The sequence below is a fragment of the Capricornis sumatraensis genome, chromosome 9, assembly GCF_032405125.1.
Source record: "Capricornis sumatraensis isolate serow.1 chromosome 9, serow.2, whole genome shotgun sequence".
NCBI lineage: Eukaryota > Metazoa > Chordata > Mammalia > Artiodactyla > Bovidae > Capricornis > Capricornis sumatraensis.
The window spans coordinates 58109571-58137081 of NC_091077.1; the positions used below are offsets into that span (position 1 = coordinate 58109571).

Below are 27511 nucleotides of genomic sequence, written 5' to 3' on the forward strand. Positions count from 1 at the left end.
TTCCTCAGTGCTTTAAGTCCTTTTTGGTTATATCACTTGTGGTTGCTAAAAGAAGTTCTTTGCACAATATTGTTCATCTTAACATTGAGCCATGTCCATTTCAGTCACTAAAAGCTGAATAAAAATGTCATTTGTTATTTGAAGATTCCTGACATGGAGGAAGTTATTTTCCACCAATATGTTGTCTTAAAAACCCCCAAAAGCAAAAACAAGCAAACTTGTCTGAGAAAGGAGAGATTTAGAAATTGACTTGGTGGCAACTTTAGCATCAGAGAATTTGCACATGTCAGGGCCTCCAGGCAGTGCTAACCAGTCCTGCTCTGTCTCATGCCCACAATCCATCACCTCCCTAATCACGTCCTCGCTCCGGCTGGCACCGTTAGGTCTGCATCGTACAGAAGAACGATACCAAGAAGATGTATGCGATGAAGTACATGAACAAACAGAAGTGCGTGGAGCGCAACGAAGTGAGGAATGTCTTCAAGGAGCTCCAGATCATGCAGGGACTGGAGCACCCTTTCCTGGTCAATTTGTGGTGAGTGGTTTTCCTGGACATTTAATGGGACAGTCCTGCCTTCACCCCCAACCCTGTTACGTAAACACACCCTGATTTCTACGTGTGCATTTGCAAAACCCTCATTAGGATCTTCATGGGACTTTCATTCACCTTGGTTTGTCTTTCTAAAGAAACAAAATTGTTATACTGTTCAGTTCAGTTGCTGTATATCCCCTTGTCCTTGAGGTCAGTATTCTTTTAAAGCAGGGGTCCCCAACCCCTGGTTATGAACAGGGCCACAGAGCAGGAGGTGAGTGAGCTCCACCTGTATTTATAGCCACTCCCCACTGTGCACATTACTGGGAGCTCCTCCTCCTGACAGATCAGCAGCGGCATTAGATTCTCATAGGAGCATGGACCAAACTATGCTTGAATCTTCCCCAAACCTTTTCCTCCCACCCCCATCTGTGGAAAAATTGTCTTCTATTAAACCAGTTCCTGGGCTTCCTTGCTAGCTCAGTGGTAAAGAATCTGCCTGCAGTGCAGGTAACCCGGGTTGGATCCCTGGGTCAGGAAGATCCCCTGGAGGAGGGCATGGCAACCCACTCCAGTATTCTTGCCTGGAGAATCCCATGAACAGAGGAGCCTGGCAGGCTATAGTCCATAGGGTCGCACAGAGTCAGAAGTGATTAAGCAACCCCAAACTGGTCCCTGGTACCAAACAGATTGGAGACTGCTGTTGAAAGCACTGTCATTTAATAGGCTGACAAGGAATGCGTTCAGATGTTTTCTCACTCATTACATCTTTTTCCCCATAATTGTGGGGCAGGGACTTGAATGCAAAGTATGGCATTGCTGGCGGACATGAAGTTTGATTGTTAGGACTTGTACAAAGCGCCTTCTCCTTAAAGTGATGGGCAAGCAACCTGATTTCCTTGCAGCATAGTTCTTAAGCAGCCATATACACACTCATGAATTGCAAAAAGATGGGTGCTGCCTTTTTCCTCAAACCAGCTTTAACATAACTGGAGCTAATTTATGTCAGTAGCTAGACATTAAATGACTGATCTGCTCTCAAAGCCATTATCATAATCCAAGGCTTAGAAAATGGCAGAGAGGCTTGCATTATCTATTACTTTGAGGTCTTTATGTGGCTGGCTCATTTTCCTCTATATTTTAATGCATCCATTATATTAAGAGCCACTTCTTCAGTATGACTGTTATTTAAATATGCATACCAAGCAGTTCTTACTTACTAATGAAGGGGGAAAAAAAAGAACTTTTTTCTCCTTATTAGTTAGAGAATACTAATGGAAAAATCATCAAAATGTCACTGTGTGTTTAGGGAGATTCTCTGGAGGAATCAGTGCATAAAACCTGTCTCCATCTTTGATTAATACAGCTCACTTCATACACAATTTGCTCAAAGCCTCTGTGCTACAGTTGAAAAGATGGTTGTATGTGACTTAGAAATAGGTCTATTAGGGTTTATGCAATCCTCAGACATAGGGAAGCTAATTTTAAATACAGCTTCAGTGTATTTAATCAGTAATTTAGACTGGCCTATTCACAATGCTGCCATGTAAAGTGTTCAATGGATGCAGCTCTTTCTTTCTTTCCCATCCTTAACAATCATCAAATTGCCTTTTTTCCTCCCTTCACAATGATGAGCCTCCCTTTGTTCAGAGTCACACTGTCCTTTTTCAAAAGTTCAAGCAACTAATTTTCTTCTTTTAAGACCAGGAACGCTACATAAGGACACACTTAGCATTTTACTCTCTCTTGCTTGTCTCTCATCGCCGAGTAGGCCAAGTTGATTTCACTCAATTCCCTCTTTTTAAATAACGTGAGTGTTATAAGACTTGAAGCTGGCCAAAGCTTATAGATTTTGCTTTGCTTACTTGGTGTCATTCTAGACAACATTCTCTTCTCCGTGCCTGTGATAACAGGACATATATTCTACTCTGCCCTTTTTCTCACCCTGACACTGAATCCTGCATTAGAACCCGGAGCACCATTAACACTGATAAAAGAGAGGAGAGACTCCTTACCCCATGATTCTAGCACCACACTCAGTACTGGAAACTGGGAGGGGCATTCCTGAACAGAGAGTGGCGCTTTCATCCTTCAAACCTTGAGATAAGTCTTCAGAAAGCATCTTTATTCCTTCGAATAAATGCCTTAATCAGTACAGCATAGTAAATATGTGTCTCTTTCCACAGCTCTTAAGTACCTTGTAATATTTCAGGAGGTGTGGTTATGAGTAACTTACTTCATAATTCTTAGGTCCCATTGTTAGAATGGGTTAATGTGTGCAATTTGGTTGTTCCTGTGAATGAAGTATGGTCAAGAGCTATGCCCAGTGCCCAGAACATAGTCAGCATCTTACAAATGGTAGTTCTTACTTTCCTTGCTCCATTAAGTCATAGCATTCTGAATGTGCCCATCACCAATGGCCAGTGCGGACCCCAAAAGACAACTTTGAAGGATACTTGGCCCCACAGCGTCAGGGCAGGTTGTCTGTGTGGTGGCACTCACTTGCCAACTCATTCCCTATAAAAGCTTATGCTTATTTTTTTTCCACCTTTCTTCTGTGAATCAAAGAAAAAAAAGATCTCCAGTGTGTTATATACAATTTAATCAAGATTTTTATGTCCTAGTTTAACTCGACTGAGCTTTACATCCTCAAAACTTCAGGAGCTGGTTTTCTTAAGAAGCATCATGTGATAAAATTGCAGCAATATTTTCTTTACAAAAACTCCTCTGTACCCATTTATGTATTCTGTTTTGCTGATATGCTCTGTAGGCCTGTCAATACTACTTATAATAATCTTCTCATGGATGCTCAAAATGTCCTTGTCCTCTGGGGATGTTCAGAAAATTCTGGTTTTCGGGATGAAGGAAAACACAAGGAGGCTTTGCACTAATATTAAGAAGTTGGCTTATGAATAAATATACTAATATACACACATATTACCTTTGAAAATGTTTCCTCTCATGGCAACTTGAAAACCAGAACACATAGAAAAATGGAAACTCTCCAATAATCCTATCACCTTGAAACGACCACTCCTAACAGTGTGTACTTTCCAGTAAAATGTCTGTATTTGATGATGCATGAGTCCCATTCATTCCTTCTTTCATGTATAGATTTCCTGAGCACCACAATTTATAATTAGGGTTGCTAGACACAATCCAGGATGCACAATTAGATTTGAATTTCCTATAAATAACCAGTACCTTTTGGTATATGTCCTAGTATCATACAGGACATTTTTAACTGAAATAGAAATTCAGATAATGAGTAAGTTTAAATGGGCATCTTGTATTTGCTCACTCTGGGGATCCTAATTGTAACAAAGATCCACACTGTGGAGATGCAGTGGTGAGCACAAGCAGATAGACTTGCTCACCCACACATTACCAATAACTATGAGAGGCTGCTGTTAATCAGGAGGCACATGAATATATCAACTGTGAGAAGTGCATGGAGGGTCTACGTGCACGTATGGGTTTCAGGGGAGGAACGTCACTAATCCAGGAGCAGCAGCGTTAAGAGTGGAAGAACCTGCTGAATTAAAATCCAACCTCCCCAGCCTCCGAAGATTTGGCCCCACCCAGAGCATGGTCATCAGATAAAGGTTATGTTAGAAAGTGAAGGCTGCCATTCAGGGCTGGTATCCAAGAAAAAGCAAATACATTTTTCCCTTGAGCCCCTCCCCAGGGGCCTCTAACAAAGCCCTGGCAACCCATAGCCGGGAACCAATCGCCCCAGACCTGCCCAGCACAGCAGATCCCCAGGTGGCTTTTGTTAATTGGCTGCAGCTGCACACAGCTGCTCCCTCTGCTCTCCTAGCCTGGCTCTCCTGTTCCTGTGAACTCCCAAGGGTCCGCGTGTGGTTTCAGGAAATGAGGAGAGGAGATTGTATTAAGTGAAAAGGACCATTTGTCCTGGGAGTGCGAAAAGAGAGCCCTGGGAGATGGCTCAACACAGCCCCATGAATGGGTTCCCTGGAACCAGACTCCATCCTGTGTGACTCTGAGCCCTGGCACCTGTCACAGAATCAGAGACCCTGAGGACACAGAGTGGCCTTCAGAGTCCTGGTATCAACATAATAGCTCCTATGACTTTGGGTTTTACAGATATGATGTTATGTATTCATCCCAGCAACCTATGTGGATAAAGATTGTTTTTCCCATTTTACACCTGGAGAAATGGGGCTGAGAGAGGTTAAGCCATTCCCCAGAGTCTCACAGCCAGGACTCAAACCCAGGAAACTGGACGTCAAAGCCCCTGCTCTTCCTGCTGAACTCTCCCCTCCCCTACGGACATCTTGGGAGACTCTCTTACAAAATATGTAAGGAAATTCGATTGATTTTTGTCGCTCATTCTCCACACCCCACAAGAATACAAACTCCATAAGGCAGGTTTGTCCACTGCTCACTCTCCTGCTCCTTACAGTAATGGTGGCCACATCACAGGGAGGGCTGAAGAAATCTCTGTTGCATCAACAAATGAATGAACGACCAACGTGAATTAGCAGCGGGACTAGGCTTCTGGCTCCGGTGTTTTTTTGCTCTTTTCCCATCATGCCTCTGCCACCTCTCCCGCACTCACTAACAGCCCCATATTGTTGTGCCTGTTCCAGGTTCTTTGTTGGCCCTGAGATCAGAGGGACAGGAGTTTTGAGTCTCACCACTCGCTAGCTATGTAAATGAAGCAAGTTGCATTTTGTATTTTGCTTGGTTTCTTCATCTACAATCAGGAATGACAGCAATCTCCATAACAGAAGGTACTACTTATGAAAAAAAACATGTATATAAAGCATCTCAGACATAGTAAATGTTTAATAACTGCTTTAAACAAACAACTCTGAGGCCCCTCCCAGAAATGAAATGACTCCCTTCCCCCATGGCCAGAAATGATTCGAAAATTTCTCAGGTGGACAAATGTGCCTGAATATGAGCTGGCTTGGGCATTACAAAGTCTTTTGTTCTAAAAACTTAACTCAGTTTCTTTGACTATAAAATAAATGTTTTGGTATAAAATAAGAAAGTTCTAATGAAAATAATAAATATCCATATGTCATCTCTCAGAAGTAATTGTAATAGTTATCTTTATAACTATAGTTATATTTAGTTATGCTTTAACAAATTACCACCCCAAAACAACAACAAATTACCACAAACTTAGTGATTTTAAACAACATGAATAGAAGAAGTTGAGGTTAAATCTATTTTCACAGTATAACGAAACATTATTTTTCTTTTGCCCTGCACAGTTATTTGCACTGAAAGTTCACAAACAGACAAAACTAATCAGAACAACAACTGCCTATGGAATGTAGAGGTTAACTAGAAGGTAGTATGTGGAAAACAGTGATTGAGAGGTTCTATTATCTTTACTGTGGTGTTGCTCGTATGAGAGTATATATTTGTCAAAATTCATTATATTTTACACTTAATATTTGTGCATTCTCTATAAATGAATTTTCCCTCATTAAAAGAATATAAATTTTTATATTTTATAAATACAAAAATATATATTTAAAAGAATATAAATTTAAAAACACTTCTGAATGTATTATCTTACAATTTTGGAGGTTAGAAGTGCAAACTCAGTCTTAACTGAGCTAAAATCCAAGCTGTCAGCCTCCTTCTGGAGGCCTTATCAGAAAATGTTTTCCTTACTTTTCCAGCGTCCCGAAGCTGCCTGTGAGCCTTGGTTCCTGGCCGCTGTTTCCATCTTCAACCCTCTGACTTTCCGCCTTCCTCTTCCATCTTCTGAGGGCGCTTGTGATCTGGGCCCACCTGATGGTGATGGTTCTCTCCTGACCTAGCTCTCTAGCCAGGCTCCTCTAAGCCTTTTTCTCAGCTAGGCCTCAACCTTGCCCTCTAAAAACTTCAACTAAACACAGGCATTGTTTCTAATAGCTCAGAGTCTCATCCTAGAATGACCCCAGCCACAAAATGCTTTGCTGAGAAAAGTCTGCCACGAAAACTTACTCTTTGTTCCCCCACCAACCCCCAAGACAGTGCTCCCTCTCTCAGCCTCTGCGGGAAGGGAGGAGCCCAACTTCCCTACGTAGCGTCATTTAACAAACCAGATGCATTTCACGTGGACCAACCCCACCTTCCCAGTTTTCGTAGGTTTTCACCTTCCTGATGCTTTTGAGCCCCAGCTCACGATCCTCCCTGTTCCCTCTTAAGCAAATCAAAGTTGAGTTCAGTTCACACTGGACTCTTCCTATTGCAACAGGATATAACTGACTAAAATGTCTCCTTATTACTTTAACCACTGTCAGCTTTGTTAACTTAGGAAGAGATATGATTAAATTAAGGACCTTGTGAAGGGGAGATAATCCTGAATTATCCAGTGTTGTCATAGGAAGAAATTGTCCTTAGATTTGGCCCTGATGAACTCAGGTAGGTGTGCAAGAATGGAGTAGTTCCTGAAGATGAACTTAGCAAAAAGCAGTCTTATTGTGTGGCCAACACATAATAATTGTTCCATATGGTTGTTGACTGACTGACTAATGGACTAATGGCCAAGAAACTAGGTCTTTATAATGCAAACATTCATTTATTCATTTACTCTTCAGTATTAAAAGGTGGAGAAGGAAATGGCAACCCACTCCAGTACTCTTGCCTGGAAACTCCCATGGACGGAGGAGCCTGGAGGGCTGCAGTCCATGGGGTCGCTGAGGGTCAGACACGACTGAGCGACTTCACTTTCACTTTTCACTTTCATGCATTGGAGAAGGAAATGGCAACCCACTCCAGTGTTCTTGCCTGGAGAATCCCAGGGACGGGGGAGCCTGGTGGGCTACTGTCTATGGGGTTGCACAGAGTTGGACACGACTGAAGCGACTTAGCAGCAGCAGTATTAAAAGGAGTCCTTAATTACAAACAATACAAGGAGATATTAGAAAATCTAAGCTCAAGAGAGATTCATTGGAAGGATATGGGGTACCTTACATAGTTATCAGAAGTAAAGTTTGAAGAAGTAGGTCTCAGGAGGCTGAGGGCCAGAGGCAGCTCTGTGACTGTAGATGGCAGGAACTAATGGACAGGCTGTCTCAGCTGGAATGAGTCAGCTGTAGCCAATTTTCTAACCTTGCATCACCTACTCAAGTTTCAGAATCCTGGGAGGGAATCCAACTGGCCTTGCTCAGAAAATGTGCCCACCCCTTGGCAAGAAGAAAGAGTGAAATAAATAATGACTCCTACACTGTCCGCCTGAGCACTTGATGATAATAGTAATGTCATTCACTGAAGAGGGAAATCTGAGGAGGGACAGGTTCATTGTCAAAATAAACTCTCTCTTCCCTGTGTTAGTTTTGAGCTGCATCTTAGGTACCCAGATAGAGCTGTTGAATAGATGATGAGTCTGGAGCTCAGAAAAGAAACCCAGACTCCAAGGAAAAGCCCCACAAAATACTAATATGGGAATCATTGGCTTATAGGTGCTACTTACACCAGGGATTTGAAGAAAGCACCACTGGAGAGTCATTAGATAGAAGAAAAAGACTGAGGATTCAAGATCTAGAACATTTAATAGTTCTGATAGAGGAGAAAGACTCAGGGAACTAGAAAAGAAGGAATTGCCAAGAACCTAGCCAACAAGTGAGGAATAAATCAGGAGACTGGCAACCCAGAGTAAAGGACACTAAGTGCTTCAGAAAAGAAGGCGTATAAGCCATTGCGAGTGCTGCAGAGAAGTCAGGAAAGAGGAAACAACTGCCCACTGACTTGGGAAGATACGCATATTGTGACCTTGATAAGAGCCAACTTCAAAAGTTTAGACAAAAGACTGAAGGGAGTAACTTGATGAGAACATGGGACTGTGTAATTTTCTTTTTGGAGGGTGGAGTACAAATTGGTTTTGTTATGTTTTGAGATTAACCCATGTTGTCACAAGTAGCAAGTATATTGCCATTTCTCTATTATAGTCCATTATATGAATATACCATGATTTATCTGTACATCTTAAAAATTTTTTATTATGCAAAACAATGTTTAAAAATTGAAGTGTAATCGATTCAGTGTGTTAATTTCAGGTGTACATCACAGTGATTCCTGGGTATATGTGTTATTACAGATTATTGAGTATAGTTCCCTATGTTATACAGTAGGCCCTTGTTGTTTATCTGTTTTATATATAGTATATAGTAGTGTTTATTTTATTTTATTGTCGATGGATGTTTGGGTTGTTTCCAGTTTGAAACTTTTACAAATAGTTCTGCTATAAGTATGCTTGTCTGTATCTTTTGGTAAACAAAAGTACTCATATGCGGGGCATAAACCGAGGAATTAAATCAGTGGATCCTAAGATTTATGTATGTTTACCTGGCAGTTTTCCGAAGAAGTACCAATTTATATTCACATCAGCAAGATGTAAGAATTCAGGTTGGCTTTAGATTGAATTTTCCTAGTGACCTAGAGTTTGGGCACATTTTTATATGCTTATTGGCCATTGGGAACCCTTTTTTTTTTCTAAGTGCTTGAGTGTTTTGTCCATCTTTCTATGGTTTTCTGCCTCTTTTTCTCATTGATCTATAGAAGTTATTTATATATTCTGTGGTTGGCGGTTTAGTTGCTAAGTCGTGTCCAGCTCTTTGAGACCCCAGAACTGTAGCCCACCAGACTCCTCTGTACATGGGATTTCCCAGACAAGAATGCTGGAGTGGGTTGCCATTTCCTGCTCCCAGGCATCTTCCCAACTCTGGGATCCAACCCATGTCTCCTGTGATGCAGGCAATTCTTTTATCGCTGAGCCACCAGGGTTGGATATATTCTGTAAGTAAGTCCTACTGAGGATGTAAATTATTTGCCCAGTCTGTGACTTATCTTTTCATTAAAGCTTGAATTTAAATATGGTATAATTTATCAGTCTTTTCCTTTATAGGCAGTGCTTTCTATATCATATTTAGGAAATCTTTGCCCATACCAATGTGAAAATATCTCCTGTTTCCTAGAAGCTTTGTTGTTCTAGCTTTTATGCTTACATCTGTAACCCAGGATCAAGATTCATTTTTCCCCCATGTGGATATCTAATTAACCCTACATCATTTATTGAAGCTTCTTCACTTTCCTTCCTGCATCATAGTGACACATTTGTTATTAGTCAAGTCATTACACATGTGTGGGTTTCTAGGCTTTGCTTTATTCATCTGTTTGTGTACCTTGACATATTATTCACACCACCCTGAGTACTATAGCTTCAGACTGGTAAAAGAATTCAGGAACATAATTCTTATTCTTGATTAATTTGATTATGGTTGGCCCTTTCCAATTCTGTGTTGGCTTTTCAATTTGTATTTTAAAGCTGCTGGTATTTATATTGGGTTACACTGAATTTATGGATTAGTTCAGGGAGAATTAACATATATTTAAACTATTAAACCTTCCAGTTTATCAAATATACACACACATATACCTATAATTAAGATATCCCTTAATTTCTATTTTTAGTTTCAGTTTTTAGCATAGAGTTCTAGCTTATTTGTCTTTAGATTTATTTCTAGGTATTTGATGTGTTTTGTGTGCGTGCTTAGTCACTCGGTCATGTCTGACTCTGTGACTCCAGGGATTGCAGCCAGCCAGGCTCTACAATCCATGGAATTTTCCAGGCAAGAATACTAGAGCGGGTTGCTATTTCCTACTCCAGGGATTTAATGTGTTTTACATGACTACAAACAGTAATTATCAAAATTAAATTTTCTAGTAGTTTGTTGCTTGTTTACCAAAACACAATTGACTTTCAATATTGACTTTGTGTCCAGTGACCTTGTTAAATTCTCTTATTCATTCTACCAGTAGGCCTGTTGATACTTTTGGATCTTCAAAGTTTATAATCATGTCATTAACTAACAGTGACAGTTTTAGTTCTTCCTTTCCAACCTTCTTACCGTTTACTTTCATGCCCATTGCAATTGTATTGAGAAAGATGCAGAGCATAGTGCACACCCTTCTGTGTTTGTCCTGATTTCACAGGGAAGGTTTTCAGGATTTCAAGATTTCATATGATAACTATGGATTTGTAGATATCCATTATCACAATGGGCTTTCTTTGTGGCTCAGTGGTAAAGAATCTACCTACAATGCGGGAGACCTAGGTTCGATCCCTGGGTTGGCTGATCTCCTTTAGAATGGACTGGTTGGATCTCCTTGCAGTCCGAGGGACTCTCAAGAGTCTTCTCCAACACCACAGTTCAAAAGCATCAGTTTCTAAATATCTATTTCAGACTTGTGGTTATAAATGTAAAGTGAATCCAGTCAGCACTGTTTGTTTTTCTCCTTAGAGTTCACTTAATGGATATTTGTTGGTTTTTTGCTGCTGTTTTAAAGCATATAGATGTGTTTAAGTTTAGTTGGGAGAGGTATCCTCACTATGACAGAATTTAATAAACTGAAAAATGTATTTTGAAGAGGTAAACTCAAGATATAGACTCTTGGAGGAAACTTGAGGAAATCATACATACATGAAACCTAAGACAGTTTATATCTTTTTGCTTTTCATACTTTTCATACAGCCTAGACAGCACTTTAAAAAGCAGAGACATTACTTTGTCAACAAAGGTCCATCTAGTCAAAGCTATGGTTTTTCCAGTAGTCATGTATGAATATGAGAGCTGGACTATAAAGAAAGCTGAGCACCGAAGAATTGATGCTTTTGAACTGTGGCATTGGAGAAGACTCTTGAGAGTCCCTTGGACTGCAAGGAGATTAAGCCAGTCAATCCTAAAGGAAATCAACCCTGAATATTGATTGGAAGGACTGATGCTGAAGCGGAAACTCCAATACTTTGGCCACCTGATGTGAAGAACTGACTTATTGGAAAAGACTCTGATGCTAGGAAAGATTGAAGGCAGGAGGAGAAGGGGACAATAGAGAATGAGATAATTGGATAGCATCACTGACTCCGTGGACATGAGTTTGAGAAGCTCCAGGAGTTGGTGATAGACAGGGAGGCCTGGCGTGCTGCAGTCCATGGGGTCGCAAAGAGTCAGACACGACTGAGCAACTGAACTGAAGACAGTTCATATTTTTGAGAGTTTATTTTTGAGGTGTTATGCTGAAATATTACATGTATGATCTCATGTATTTTCAAATACTAGTTCCTATACATTAAAAATAGTATTTGTCCCCTTATAAAGATAAATAAACTGAAGATGAGAGGTTTGATTCCTTGCCAAACGACAAAACCAGAAAGTCATGCCAAGTCTAGATTTTAAATCCCACTCCCAAATTCTTTAAGACACTCAGTGTTAACTTATATTTTATTTTAATGTTACTTATACATATATCATTACTTTCAAAACTCTGGAATTGAAGTTTAAAAAATTGCACAAGACTACACAATCAATTAAAAATTTTTCAAGAGTCTTTTACCATGATGAGTTATAATGTGTTAGTGAAACTAAATCACCATTTGTAACTTGATATATTCCAATTTGACATTAAAAAAAGAAGAAAAAAAAATATGCCTGCTCCTGCTTCCCTGATAGAGTTCCAAGTGCTGGATATCAAAACTGGAGAAGGATGGAAAGCCGCATGAGATCAAAACATTTCTGAATGTTGGTCTAGTTTGACTGTAAACACTAGTCAGGTGAAGGGAAATGGGATGCATTAAAAATGAGAAGGGCGTGGAGGACAAAGTAAGGATCTCTGTATTTGGTAGCAGGGCTGGGACGTCCTCTCCTAGCCCTGGAATTTTGAGACAGCTAGGTCAGTAAGGACATAAATTGCTTTTCTGGCTAAAGAGGCAAAGGAATAGACAATAGCAGGTGCCGGATAAACTTTTTTTCTCTCCACTTCATCCACTGGAGAAATCAATCAAAATACATGACTCAGCATATCCTGGAGCCCTCTCAGCCCTTTCAGGTCCTGTCCAACCACTTTTTGAATCACAGGTGGTAATTGGTGACCTATCAGTAACCCGAATTCATCCCACTTAGAGTGTCTCTCTGCAGGCAGTCTATAATTATCCCGAAGCACAAAAAGTGTTAACTTCTGATATTTTTTCTCCGGACCTCTGAAAAATTCTATGGGTAAGAATATAATTTAATGCTTCCTTACTATCATCTGAGCATGGGTCTTGGCTTTTCCTTTTACATGGGGGTGGGGGCGAATGTTGTTATTCCCCTTTGCTTGTTTACTGGCTAGAGTAATCTCTGAGATACTATCTCAGGAGATTCTGTAGAAGATAATAATAGTCATATTTTCCCCAGAGAAACTTCATGAATAACATCTCCAGAGCCAGTCCAGATGAGCTGATGGATCACAGAATAACATTTAAAGCTCTGTCCAGAGAGAGGTCAGAGCTGGAGGAAAATCAGCCACTACATCACGATGTCAGGAAAATAATCTGCAGTGTCTTAGGTGTGGTGTTTAAAATTCATCCACAATCTTTGTCATTATGTAAATTATGGATTTTGGTTCATTTTCTCAGAGGCTATAGTTTATGGTTTGAATCAGGCAAGTAAGTGTGTATATTACTATCTCCGAGGCTTTTATGAGTCCTTGCAATCAAAGTCAGGTCCTTCTGTTAGTTTCTAGTACAGTATCCTACACTTTTCCTTCACAGCCCTTATCATGTTTTGTAACTAGATATTTGTGCAAATATTTGTTTTGTAGATGATTAGATTTAAGAAGAAGGAAACCATGATCCTTGATTTACTCTTTTAGCCTCAGCACCTTGTATAATAAACATATAATAATTAGGTATAAAATGGTCATTGAATAAACAAATATTCATCATGTACCAAGCTATTTGGATGCTGAGGTTGTGGATAGATGGAATGGAGGAAAGCATAAATTCCTCAGTGTTCAAATGAGGAATTCAGGTCAAAAAAAAAAAAATGGTTACAATACAATACAAAGCAAGCATCTTTAGCTAGGTTTCTGGAGTGTTCTGTAACAGAGAAAAGACTGGGTGCTCTGAAAATACAACGAGGATTAACATCTTATTTATATTTGGTGGGAAGAAGTTAGGAAAGACTGAAGTAGAGGATAAATGAAATCTGAGTCTTTATGTCTTCTGTGTTATGCTGTGCTTAGTCACTCAGTCGTGTCCGACTCTTTGCAACCCTACGGACCATAGCCTGCCAGGCTCCTCTGTCCATGGGGATTCTCTAGGCAATAATATTGGAGTTGGTTGCTATGCCCTCCCCTAGGGGATCTTCTCAACCCAGGGATCAAACCCAGGTCTCCCGCGTTGCAGGTGGATTCTTTACCAGCTGAGCCACCAGGGAGTGAAGCTATGTCTCCTGAGATGTACATTAAAGTTTCCTCTGGTGAAAAAGGAAGTTTTAATGAACATTTATCATAACTATTACATGGTAGTCCTCACATTCATTCTATGGACTTCCAAAAAGATCTATGTAAATTCTAAATTTTCCATGTTTATGAATTTTAGATACATGTTAATTTTTTTCTAATTTTTGGTCATACCCTACGGCATGTGGGACCATGGTTCCCCAATAGGGATTGAATACATGCACCCTGCATTGAGAGGCAGAGTCTTAACCACTGGACCACCAGGAAGTCCCTGTTGCTGCTGATGCTAAGTCTCTTCAGTTGTGTCCGACTCTGTACGACCCTATAGACGGCAGCCCACCAGGCTCCTCTGTCCCTGGGATTCTCCAGGCAAGAATACTGGAGTGGGTTGCCATTTCCTTCTCCAAGGAAGTCCCTAGATATGTGCATTTTGAACCTGGATATACTGTACATGTAAGATATATAAGAGTGGATGAGGTCATCTATGTGTGTTTTGATGAAGGCATTTAAGGTGTTTTTTCCTTGGAGAATATTGTAAGGCTATTTATGAGACAGAGAAAAAGCATTTTATAAATTTCAAATCTTCTTAACTCTACTGCTGGGTTTTCCTGAAGAGGAAAACTGGACAACATATTCTAGAAAGGGAATGTTGGAAATAGGTACTCTCATAAATGCTTTGTGGGAATGAAAAATGATACACCCTCTATAGAGATAAATTTGGCAATTCAGAGTCTAAAATTACATATGCCTTTACCCTTTGTTTTAATAAACTTTATCTTAGCAAACTCACTTCTAGGAATCTACCCCAAAGTAGTTCTGGCCAAAGTACAAAAAGCAAGATGCAAAGAGCTTTTCACTATTGTATCAGTAATAGCAAAAGGCTGGAAAGAACCCAAATGTCCTTCAGTAGGAAACAGGTTGAGTAAATAAGTAATATCCTTAAAATGCAGCAGTACACAGCTGAGAAAGGGAATGAGAAGTATCTCCATATACTATTAAGGTCTGTTGGCTGGTATATACCTTTAAGTGGAAAAAGCAGTGTGACCTCAAATTGATCTACAGACTCTATCTATATCCTTATCAAAATCTCAGCTAGATTCTTTGGAAAAAAGAAAATGGCAAGCTGATCTTAAAACTCATATACAACTTCAAGGGGTCGGAAACTCAAGAAATTCAAAGGAATAGCTAAAACAGTCTCAAAAGAACAAAGTTGGAGGGCTCACACATGATTTCAAAACTTAATCCAAAGCTTGCAGTAGTCAAGACAGTGTAGAAGGCGCATAATGATAAACATAAAACTGAGTTGAGAGTCTAAAAACAAACCCTTCATTTATCAGGGAGCCAAGAAAATTCAATGGATACACAGTCTTTTCAACAAATGGTGCTGGGACAATGTGATATTCAAATGCAAAGAACCCCTACTTCACACTAACAAAAATGAACTCAAAATAGGTAATGGACCTAAAGAACAAAAACCATAAAAGTTATTATTCTAAAAAATTGGAGTAGATCTTTGTTATCTTGGATTAGGCAATAGTTTTTTAGATATGACACCAAAAGCACAACTAATAAAAGAAAAATACAGATAAATTGGACACCATCAAAATTTAAAACTTTTGTTGTTCAAAGACATCATCAAGAAAGTTAAAAATGGGAAAAATATTTGCAAATCATATATCTGATAAGGGACTTGCATCTAAAATATGTAAAGGATTCTTACAACTCAGTAATAAAAAGAGAGATAAAACAATTGGAAAATGGACAAAAGGTTAAAATAGAATAGACATTTTGACAAAGAAGATATGCACATGAAAAGATGTTCAACATCACTAGGCATTAGGGAGATGCAAATCAAAACCACAGTGATATACCACTTCACACCAATTAGAATGGCTACTACTTAAAAATTGGAATGTAAAAAGTGTTGGCAAGATAAGAAGTAATTAGAACCAGTGTGCTTTGCTGTGGGAATGTAATGTTGCAGTCACTGCGAAAAGTGGTTTGGCAGGTCCTCCAAAAGGGCTTCCCTGCTATCTCAGATGGTAAAGAATCTGCCTGTAATGCAGGAGACTGGGGTTCAATCCCTGGGTCAGGAAGATGCCCTGGAGAAGCGAATGGCTACCCGTTTCAGTATTCTTACCTTGAGAATTCCACGGACAGAGGAGCCTGGCGGGCTACAGTCCATAGGGTCACAAGGAGTCAGACACGACTGAGCAACTATCACTTTCACTTCTTAAAAAGTTAAAGATAGAATTACCATGCAATCTAGTGAATATGCTATCCTAAGAATATGCTAAAATATTTGAAAGGGACTCAGATACTTGTACACCAATATTCATAGTGGCACTTTTCGCAGTCATCAAAAGGTAGAAACAACCCAAATGTTTGTCAACAGATGAATGCAAAAACAAATTGTAGTATATACATACAGCAGGATATTATTCAGCCTAAAAAGGGATGAAATTCTGATAGCTACTGCATGAATAAACCTTGAAAACCTTATGCTAAAGCTTATGAAATAAGCCTGATACAAAATTTCACTTACAAGAGGTACCTAAAAGAGACAAATACATACACTTAGAAACAGAGGTTACCAGGGATTAGGAACGGGAGAATTGCAACATATTCTTTTAATGGGTAGAATTCTTGTTCAGGGTGAAGAGAAAATTCTGGAAATAGGTCATGGTAATGATTACACAACATTGTGAATATATTTAATGTCACTAAATTATATACTTATGGTAAATCTTATGTTACATGTCTTTTACCACAATCAAAAAATATTTTTAGAAGTTATTAATAAATGAATGGAGGTATTAAAATGGAGAGGTATATTGACTTTTTCTCAATATACCTGGTTTTGTAGACTTGACTTTGACTTCATAAAATACATAAATATTTTATATAACTATAAAACAAAATGAGGGTGTCGAGCAAAAAAGAAAAAAAAAACAAAATGAAATTTTAAAAACAATCCCCTCAAATGGAATGTATAGTGAAACAAATGAACCCAAGCCTCCATCTGGTTTAGCCGTATAACCACACAGAAATGTATTATTTCAAGGGACTTGCAGTGACTTTTAGTGTAATTATGCTGTAATGACAAAAAAGAATAGCAATTGCTTAAAGTGTTTTCAGTAATGGTATTGTTGAAGGTAATGTTGATATTGCTATTCTGAAAGTGTTTTACATATATTATGGGATAAAGCGAACAGCATGGTGGGTAATATGTTAAAACCTTGAGAGATCTCAAAATCTTTGAGAATCAGGATTTTCAGTAAGGAAGAAGGGAGTTACTGCTATAATACTGATGAGATTAAGAGTTGCTATAGTCTTGAATATAAATTGAAAATGTCACTATAAATTTATGGCACATTTACCTTCAGTTATTTTTATGGTAACATATATATATTATACATGCATGCATGCTAAGTCTCTTCAGTCATGTCCAACTCTTTGCGAGCCTATGGACCTAGCCCACCAGGCTCCTCTGTCCATGGGATTCTCCAGGGAAGAATACTGGAGTGATTTGCCATGCCCTCCTCTAGGGGGACCTTCCCAAACCAGGGATCAAACCCGAGTCTCTTAGGTCTCCTGCATTGGCAGGTAGGTTTTGTGGTTTTTTTTTTAAATCACTTGTGCTACCTGAGAATCATATATATATAGCTATAGCTAAGTCGCTTCAGTCATGTCTGACTCTGTGCGACCGCATAGATGGCAGCCCACCAGGCTCCCCTATCCCTGGGATTCTCCAGGCAAGAACACTGGAGTGGATTGCCATTGCCTTCTCCAATATATACACACACAATTATATATAATACTTTATATCAAGTATTTATATCTATTCCTAGCTCTGCCCATTGAAAAGACCTAGTAGTAATGACAACTCAATTGCAGCAAACAGTTTTGTCACTCAGTCTGGAGGAGGAAATGTACAAGATCACCATGAATATCTTTTCATATCAGAAAGTCTTCTGATAGATTTATAGCTATCAAAACCTACGAGGGTTATTTCAAAATAACACATGATGCAACCTGGCTACGTTCCAAAGGCCTAAAAACAGACATCAGTAAGAGTGATAACATCACACCCATGATTTCATTATGATTTAAAAAAAACTTACTGATTGCTTTGGGAGGATGCTAGGAAACCAAAAAATCATTTTGAAAAGTGATAAATAAAAGACCTCAGCATTTGTTTACCTTTCCTAAATGAACCATACCTTAAGTAACCAAATAATTGATGAAAGCCTGTTTCTCTTTATAAAAGTACTCTAGCTAAAATAAAAAAGAGAAATGATAGAACTCGAATATTACAACCTCCAAGGAATCTTTGGATCTAGGCATTCAGGTGATTAGTGACTGAGAACACCATGAGAAGATAGACTTATTAATTATATACCTCTTGATCAAAGTATACACCTCCACCTGTGAAGTAGTCTTGCCCCACCCCACCCAGCCACCCTTCCCAGTCAAACCTGAATCTGGCAAACCTTAAGATCTAATCACCAATTTTTGCAAAATACAGAGCTGTGAAACAGAGACAGACATGCCAGAAATGCAAACAGCAAAATTCAGACTTTGCAACTGTTTCAGCAAAAACGATTTAATTTCTTCAATAAAAAATTACTAGGAATAAAAGAAAAGAAGAGTTTGGATAAGAAAGCTTGAGAATAAAAGCAGGTTTCAAGGGCACATAAACCAAGGACAAAGTATGGACCTTGTCTGAATCCTTTTTAAGGACCCAAATATTCTATAAAAGATTCTTTCTGAAAGCAGACATTTATAGAATAATCAGTGATTTGTGAACACTGAGTATTTGATGAAAACTTCTAGATCACTAACATAGATTAGAAGCTGACAGGTCTGTGTTAGTTCCTTTCCTGATGAGCCAAGATAACATAAATGATTTTTTCTTTTTTTAATTGAAATATATTTGACATCGAACATTGTGCAATATTAAGTGTACCGCACGTTAACTTGGCACATTTATGTATTGTAATATGGTTGCTGTTGTGATAATCAGCACTTCTGTCGTGTCACATAATGATCTCCTTTATCAGTGATTGAAATCACTAAGTTCTAATCTCTTAGCAAGTTTATTGACTATAATACAATATTATTTTCTATACTCACTGTACTGTGTACTAGATTTCTGGGGCTTATTTACTTCTGGTTGCAAGAAGACAGAATAAATTAGGCATATCAAGGTAAAAATATTTTTGTTGAGTTTATTAGGCCTTCTAAATATAAAAATAAAATGACATAATCTTACTACTTAGATACCTGGTTACCTTATTTTCAAAAAGTTTTATGCATATACCAGCATATGTGTGTAAATGTTCCTTTTCCTTTTGTGTTTGTATAGCCTTTTTTTCTCTATATACTTTTATATACACTGAGCATCCATGTACTGTAATGCATCTTCCCATCATGGTATCTTTTGAAAATCTTTTCTTATCAGAATATAGATTTGCCTCATTTTTCAAAAGTTGCTGTATAATCAGTAACATGAATACACTATAATTTATTCATATGCTGCCCTATTAATGGGCATGCAAATTGTTTTTTATTTTATATAATGTCCTGTGTATCCTTACATCTTGATGTAATTTTTCAAATGTGTCTATGGTGAAATTTTCCAGTGAAATTATAGGGCCAAATACCATGTGTTTTTTTAAGAGGTGTTTCCAAATTGTCCTCAAAGGCACTCTTACCAAACTACCTTCCCTCCTGAACACAAAAGAGTGCCCAGTTCTCCACATTCTCACTGACAGTGGCTCGCATCAAGCCTTGATCAAAGTCTTCTCACTCTGACACACTAGGTGTGTAAATTCTCTCCCTCTTAAACAATACCAAAGCGAATTTAGATTCTTTTCTCAATTTAGTTCCCATGGTACCCTAGCGAGTAACCTTTCTTTCAGCTTGTGCATGCTGTGGCATTCCGTTCAAACACAAACACACATACATACACACACACCCCTAAAAAACTGGGCATAATTATTTATAAACTGTTGAAATCTGACTTTTATGAATATCAGTGTTGTCATGGCAAATTCAAAAATCTGTTTGTCTATAATATCTTCTGGAAAAACCTGAACAAAATTTGGCCAATCCAATACTCAGTTCAGTTCAGATCAGTCGCACAGTTGTGTCCGACTCTTTGCGACCCCAGGAATCGCAGCACGCCAGGCCTCCCTGTCCATCACCAACTCCCGGAGTCTACCCAAACCCATGTCCATCGAGTCGGTGATGCCATCCAGCCATCTCATCCTCTGTTGCTTCCTTCTCCTCCTGCCTCCAGTCCCTCCCAGCATCAGGGTCTTTTCCAATGAATCAACTTTTCGCATGAGGTGGCCAAAGTATTGAAGTTTCAGCTTTAGCATCAGTCCTTCCAATGAACACTCAGGACTGATCTCCTTTAGAATGGACTGGTTGGATCACGTTGCAATCCAAGGGACTCTCAAGAGTCTTCTCCAGCACCACAGTTCAAGCATCAATTCTTCAGTGCTCAGCTTTCTTCACCGTCCAACTTTCACATCCTTACATGACCACTGGAAAAACCATAGCCTTGACTAGACGGATCTTTGCTAGCAAAGTAATGTCTCTGCTATTCAATATGCTATCCAGATTGGTCATAACTTTCCTTCCAAAGAGTATGGGTCTTTTAATTTCATGGGTGCAATCACCATCTGCAGTGATTTTGGAGCCCCCCAAAATGAAGTCTGATATTGTTTCCACTGTTTGCCCATCTATTTCCCATGAAGTGATGGGACCAGATGCAATGATCTTAGTTTTCTAAACCCTAGCTTTTAGCCAACTTTTTCACTCTCCTCTTTCACTTTCATCAAGAGGATTTTTAGTTCCTCTTCACTTTCTGCCATAAGGGTGGTGTCATCTGCATATCTGAGGTTATTGTTATTTCTCCCAGCAATCTTGATTCCATCCTGTGCTTCTTCCAGCCAAGTGTTTCTCATGATGTACTCTGCATATAAATGAAATAAGCAGGGTGACAATATACAGCCTTGATGTTCTCCTTTTCCTATTTGGAACCAGTCTGTTGTTCAATGTCCACTTCTAACTGTTGCTTCCTGACCTGCATACAGGTTTCTCAAGAGGCAGGTCAGATGGTCTGATATTCCCATCTCCTTCAGAATTTTCCACAGTTTATTGTGATCCACACAGTCAAAGGCTTTGGCATAGTCAATAAAGCAGAAATAGATGTTTTTCTGGAACTCTCTTGCTTTTTCCATGATCCAGCAGATGTTGGCAGTTTGATTTCTGGTTCCTCTGCCTTTTCTAAAACCAGCTTGAACATCTGGAAGTTCATGGTTCATGTATTGCTGAAGATTTGCTTGGAGAATTTTGAGCATTACTTTACTAGCGTGTGAGATGAGTGCAATTGTGCGGTAGTTCGAGCATTCTTTTGCATTGCCTTTCTTTGGGATTGGAATGAAAACTGACCTTTTCCAGTGCTGTGGACACTGTTAAGTTTTCCAAACTTGTTGGCCTATGGAGCGCAGCACTTTCACAGCATCATCTTTCAGGATTTGAAATAGCTCAACTGGAATTCCATCACCTCCACTAGCTTTGTTTGTAGTGATGCTTTCTAAGGCCCACTTGATTTCATATTCCAGAATGTCTGGCTCTAGATGAGTGATCACACCATTGTGATTATCTGGGTCATGCAGATCTTTTTTGTACAGTTCTGTGTATTCTTGCCACCTCTTCTTAATATCTTCTGCTTCTGTTAGGTCCATACCATTTCTGTCCTTTATTGTGCCCATCTTTGTGTGAAATATTCCCTTGGTATCTCTAATTTTCTTGAAGAGATCTCTAGTCTTTCCCATTCTATTCTTTTCCTCTATTTCTTTGCATTGATCGCTGAAGAAGGCTTTTTTATCTCTTCTTGCTATTCTTTGGAACTCTGCATTCAAATGGGAATATCTTTCCTTTTCACTTCTCTTCTTTTCATAGCTATTTGTAAGGCCTCCCCAGACAGCCATTTTGCTTTTTTGCATTTCTTTTCCATGGGGATGGTCTTAATCCCTGTCTCCTGTACAATGTCATGAACCTCAGCCCATAGTTCATCAGGCACTCTATCTATCAGAGCTTGTCCCTTAAATCTATTTCTCACTTCCACTGTATAATCATAAGGGATTTGATTTAGGTCATACCTGAATGGTCTAGTGGTTTTCCCTACTTTCTTCAATTTAAGTCTGAATTTGGCAATAAGGAGTTCATGATCTGAGCTACAGTCAGCTCCTGGTCTTGTTTTTGCTGGCTGTACAGAGCTTCTCCATCTTTGGCTGCAAAGAATATAATCAATCTGATTTCGGTGTTGACCATCTGGTGATGTCCATGTGTAGAGTCTTCTCTTGTGTTGTTGGAAGAGGGTGTTTGCAATGACCATTGTGTTCTCTTGGCAAAACTCTATTAGTCTTTGCCCTGCTTCATTCCACATTCCAAGGCCAAATTTGCCTGTTACTCCAGGTGTTTTTTGACCTCCTACTTTTGCATTCCAGTCCCCTCTAATGAAAAGGATGTCTTTTTTGGGTGTTAGTTCTAAAAGGTCTTGTAGGTCTTCATAGAACCGTTCAACTTCAGCTTCTTCAGTGTTACTGGTTGGGACATAGGCTTGGATTACCATGATATTGAATGGTTTGCCTTGGAAATGAACAGAAATCGTTCTGTCATTTTTTTAGATTGCATCCAAGTACTGCATTTTGGACTCTTTTGTTGACCATGATGGCTACTCCATTTCTTCTGAGGGATTCCTGCCCGCAGTAGTAGATATAATGGTCATCTGAGCTAAATTCACCCATTCCAGTCCATTTTAGTTCGCTGATTCCTAGAATGTCGACATTCACTCTTGCCATCTCCTGTTTGACCACTTCCAATTTGCCTTGACTCATGGACCTGACATTCCAGGTTCCTATGCAATATTGCTCTTTATAGCATTGGACCTTGCTTCTATCACCAGTCACATCCACAACTGGGTATTGTTTTTGCTTTGGCTCCATCCCTTCATTCTTTCTGGAGTTATTTCTCCACTGATCTCCAGTAGCATATTGTACACCTACCGACCTGGGGAGTTCCTCTTTCAGTATCTATCTTTTTTGCCTTTTCATACTGTTCATGGGGTTCTCAAGGCAAGAATACTGAAGTGGTTTGCCATTCCCTTCTCCAGAGGACCACATTCTGTCAGACCTCTCCACCATGACCCATCCATCTTGGGTGGCCCCACATGGCATAGCTTAGTTTCATTGAGTTAGACAAGGCTGTAATTCCATGTGATCAGATTGGCTAGTTGTCTGTGATTATGGTTTCAGTGTGTCTGCCCTCTGATGCCCTCTTGCAACATCTACCATCTTACTTGGGTTTCTCTTACCCTGAACGTTGGGTATCTCTTCACGGCTGCTCCAGCGAAGTGCAGCAGCTGCTCCTTACCTTAGACGAGGGGTATCTCCTCACGGCCGCCCCTCCTGATCTTGAACGTGGAGTAGCTCCTCTTGGCCCTCCTGCACCCGCGCAGCTGCCGCTCCTTGTACTTAATACTAGTTTGGTTTTATTTTTTGTGAGTTTCACACTAGACACACTTTGGAAAATTACTACCGAGCTACAAGAGGAGAAATATGATGGCCAGTACTCCAAAGAAAGGTTTTAAACTTCCAATTTGTACTTCATAGATGGGACAATGCACCCTAACCTCCTCTTAGCTCATTCCTCAGGGATCTCTTCTTACAAGGGCTAATGCTTTTACTAAACTCTGAAAAGCCTTTTGTGGGCACTCCTTGGCCAGAGTGTAAAAAACACAGATTAATTAATTGTTCTACCATTTTAGTGCACAGGACAACCGTGATTCTTTAAAACACTTCTAGAGATCTCTGGGTGAAGATCAGAAATATCCTACCATTGGGATGAAACTACCCAAGGGGCATGCAGATTGAATGCTGAGAGTTAAATTAAAGGGTGTTTAAATAAGTCTTCTACTCCCCAACAGGATTTTTAAATAAACTTTAGATGCTTTTCATCTCATGAAGTTTATTGGTCGCTATGCACACAACATGTGTTTTAACTACTTGGGTTTAGATGCAATCCTGCGTTCACAATGTCCTAAAATGGTTCTTGAGCAAATATTTAACTTCTCTACACCACTGTCTTTTTTTCCCCTAATCGATGTCTTTTTTCACAACAACTTTCTTGACATATAATATACACATCATAAAATTCACCCATTTCACGTGTGCAGTTCAGTGATCCTCAGTAATTTTACTGAGTGGTGCAACCATTTCCATAAACCAATTTTAGAACCTTTTAGCCTCCCAATAAGATCCCTTGTTATCACTGAGTTAATCCCCATTCCCACCTTAAGCCCCAGGTAACTAATAATCTACTTTCTGTATCTATAAATTTGCCTTTTCTGACTTTCATATAAATAGAGTTACAAATATGTAATCTCTTGTGTCTGGCTTCTTTCATGTAACATAATGTTTATGAGGTTCATCCATGATGTACTCTGTGCTATTAATTTGTCCCTTTTTTAGTGCTGAATAGCATGTCACTATATGGATGTACCACATTTTATCTGTCCATTCACCAGTTGATGGACATTTAGTTTTTCTCTAGTTTTTGGCAATTATAAATAAAGCTGCAATGAATATTAGTGTACAGGTCTTTGCATGGAAATGTGACTTTATTTCTCTTGGATGAATAAATAAAAGTGGAACTGCTAGAAGATATGGTAATTTAATGTTTAACTTTCTGAGAGATTCACAAACTGTTCTTCAAAGTGACTGCAACATTTACATTTCGAGTGTTCCCTTTTCTCTGCATCCTAGAGCCAACATTTGTTATTGTCTGTCTTATTTATTGCAGTCATTCAGATGAGCATGACATTTGTGGTTTTGGTTTCCATTTCTCGACCAACCTAGACAGCATATTCAAAAGCAGAGACATTACTTTGATAACAAAGGTCCGTCTAGTCAAGGCTATGGTTTTTCCAGTGGTCATGTATGGATGTGAGAGTTGGACTGTGAAGAAAGCTGAGCACCAAAGAACTGATGCTTTTGAACTGTGGTTTTGGAGAAGACTCTTGAGAGTCCCTTGGACTGCAAGGAGATCCAACCAGTCCATTCTAAAGGAGATCAGTCCTGGGTTTTCATTGGAAGCACTGATGCTAAAGCTGAAACTCCAATACTTTGGCCACCTCATGCGAAGAGTTGACTCATTGGAAAAGAGTCTGATGCTGGGAGGGATTGGGGGCAGGAGGAGAAGGGGATGACAGAGGATGAGATGGCTGGATGGCATCACCGACTCGATGGACATGGGTTTGGGTAGACTCCGGGAGTTGGTGATGGACAGGGAGCCCTGGTGTGCTGCAATTCATGGGGTCGCAAAGAGTCAGACATGACTGAGCGACTGAACTGAACTGAACTGAATGCCTAATGTTAGGCATTTTTTCAAATGTATCTTTTTTATTGAAATGTCTGTTCATATCTTTGCCCACTTTTTTGCGGGTCGTATTATTTTTGAGTGGTAGTAGTCCTTTGTAAATTCTGGGTATAATCCTTTATCTGTTACATATTTGGCAAATATTCTCTCCTAGTCTGTTGCTTACTTTGTCATCTTCTTAATGGCATCTTTTGGGAAGCGTAAAAATTTAGATGGTCTAATTTATCATTTTTTTAGTAGGCCTTGCTTCTAGTATTGTATCTAGGAAAGCTTTGTTTAATCCAAAGTCTTAAAGATTGTGTCCTATGTTTTACTCTAAAAGTTTTGTTGTGTTGGCACTTACATTTATTTACATTGGTGATCTATTTGCATTATTGTTATGTATGGTGTGGTTTTAAGCTCATCATTTTTGGATGTGAATATCTAATTGTCTCAGCACCATTTTGTTAACCAGTGGTCTTTTCCTGGCATCTCAGTCAAAAATCAATTGACTATAAAGATATATTTCTGAGCTCTTAGTTCTGTTCCATTGATCTATACCTCTCTCCTAATGCCAGTACCAAACTGTGTTGATAACTATACATTTATAGTACATCTAGAGATTGGGAAGTAAAAGTCCTCTGATTTTTATTTTTTCTTCAAAATTATTTTGCCTATTCTAGGTATTTTAAATTTCTTTATAAATTTAAGAGATACATGTCCATTCATACAAAAGCAAAAAGCCTGCTGGGAATTCGATAGGCATTGCACTGACTTTAGATATAAATTTGAGTATAACTGACATGTCAACAATATTTGAGTCTTTTAATCTATGAACATGGAATGTTTCCCTAGTTATTTAAACCTTTAACTTCCCTAAGAGAAGTTTGGTGATTTCCGATGCACGTCTTGCTCTTCTTTGCTAAATTTACTCCTAAGTATTTTATTATTTTTGAACTTTTCTGAATGCAGTTGTATTCTTAATTTTACTTCCATTTTGCTCACTGCTTAATAGAAAAATACCGTTGATTTTTGTATATTGGCCTTGTATCCTAAAACCTTGCTATCCTGTTTATTTTGTGTGTAATTCCCTTGTGACTTTCTGTATGCAGAATCATGTTGTCTGTGATTAAGGAAGTTTCACTTCTTCCCTTCTAATATCCTTTCCTCCTTTCTCTGCTTCCTTTATCCTTCCTTCCCTCTCTCCCATCTTTCATTCCTTTCACTGGCTAGAATCTTCAGTACTATATTGAATAGAAGTGAAAGGAGGTGTTCCTGCCTTGCTTCTGATCTTAGAGGGAAGTATTCAGTCTTTCCCTATTAAGTATAATATTCACTGTAGGTTTTATTGCAGATACCCTTTGTCAGATTGAGGAAGCTCCCTTTTGTTTCAAGTTTGTTGAGAGTTTTTAATCATAAATGAATGTTGAATTTTGTCACATGCTTTTCCTGTGTCTATTGAGATGATCATAATGTTTTGTCCATTATTCTATTCATATGAGGCTTATATTCATTGATTTTTCAGATATTAATCCCATTTGGTCATGGTGTATAACTTTTTGAATATGTTGATGGATTTGGTTTGCTGTTTTTTTGAGGATTAAACCTGAATTGCAAGTAGAAGATGAAGAAAGGCAAAGATGCACTGGCCTTCTGTTCTTTCCCCACCTTCCTCCTTTCTGACAAAAGAAAGCAGAGGCGCTTTAAAATCGTACATGTCTGAGATAGGAGGACAATAGTCTCAGGATTTAAAAGCAAGAGCATGGAGAGTAAGCATGAGGTTACCATCCTAGGAGGACTCAATTAATTTGTAGGGTCGTTTTATGGACCACAAGGAACACCATAATAAAGCGGAGTATGGAAAGTTAGAGTGGGTCTTCCTGATAAATATCCTTTTTAATCACCTTCTATAGGATCCATGAAAAAATTTCCATCCAACATTGATGAAGCATCAGGAACTGTGTGTCCAGATATAATTAATCAACTTGGACAGCTCTTTATGATCTTACCAATATATTTGAGTCCTTCGTACCGCAGTTGTTGGCCTACTGCAACCTCATAGATCCTCTCAGTGGTGATGCTGCAGCTATGTACCTCCATCTACCAGAAGAATACAAGCAGAAAATTAAAGAGTGCATCCAGAAATATGCAGTGGAGGGGGCACTGAAAGAGCAGGAAGAGGGCACCAGAGACAGCTTTTTGGAGAGTTCTATGTCTGACTTTTCGGAAGATGAGGCCCAGGACATGAAGCTGTAGTAGAAAAAGTACCTGCTTTTCAGAAAGGCTGTTATTTCCTAACCA

At 39.1% G+C, this 27511-nt stretch overlaps 1 protein-coding gene and 1 pseudogene across 1 annotated transcript in view; both read left to right on the forward strand.

The window, feature by feature from the left end:
- Positions 1-27511, forward strand: part of STK32A (serine/threonine kinase 32A) — a 135785-nt gene that overhangs the window by 38402 nt on the left and 69872 nt on the right. The window contains exon 4 of the mRNA XM_068979677.1: positions 384-535. Within this exon, the coding sequence (XP_068835778.1) occupies positions 384-535 (152 nt within the window). The remainder of the gene's footprint in view (positions 1-383; positions 536-27511) is intronic.
- On the forward strand, positions 3811-27466 carry LOC138085523 (ubiquitin-conjugating enzyme E2 H pseudogene; annotated as a pseudogene).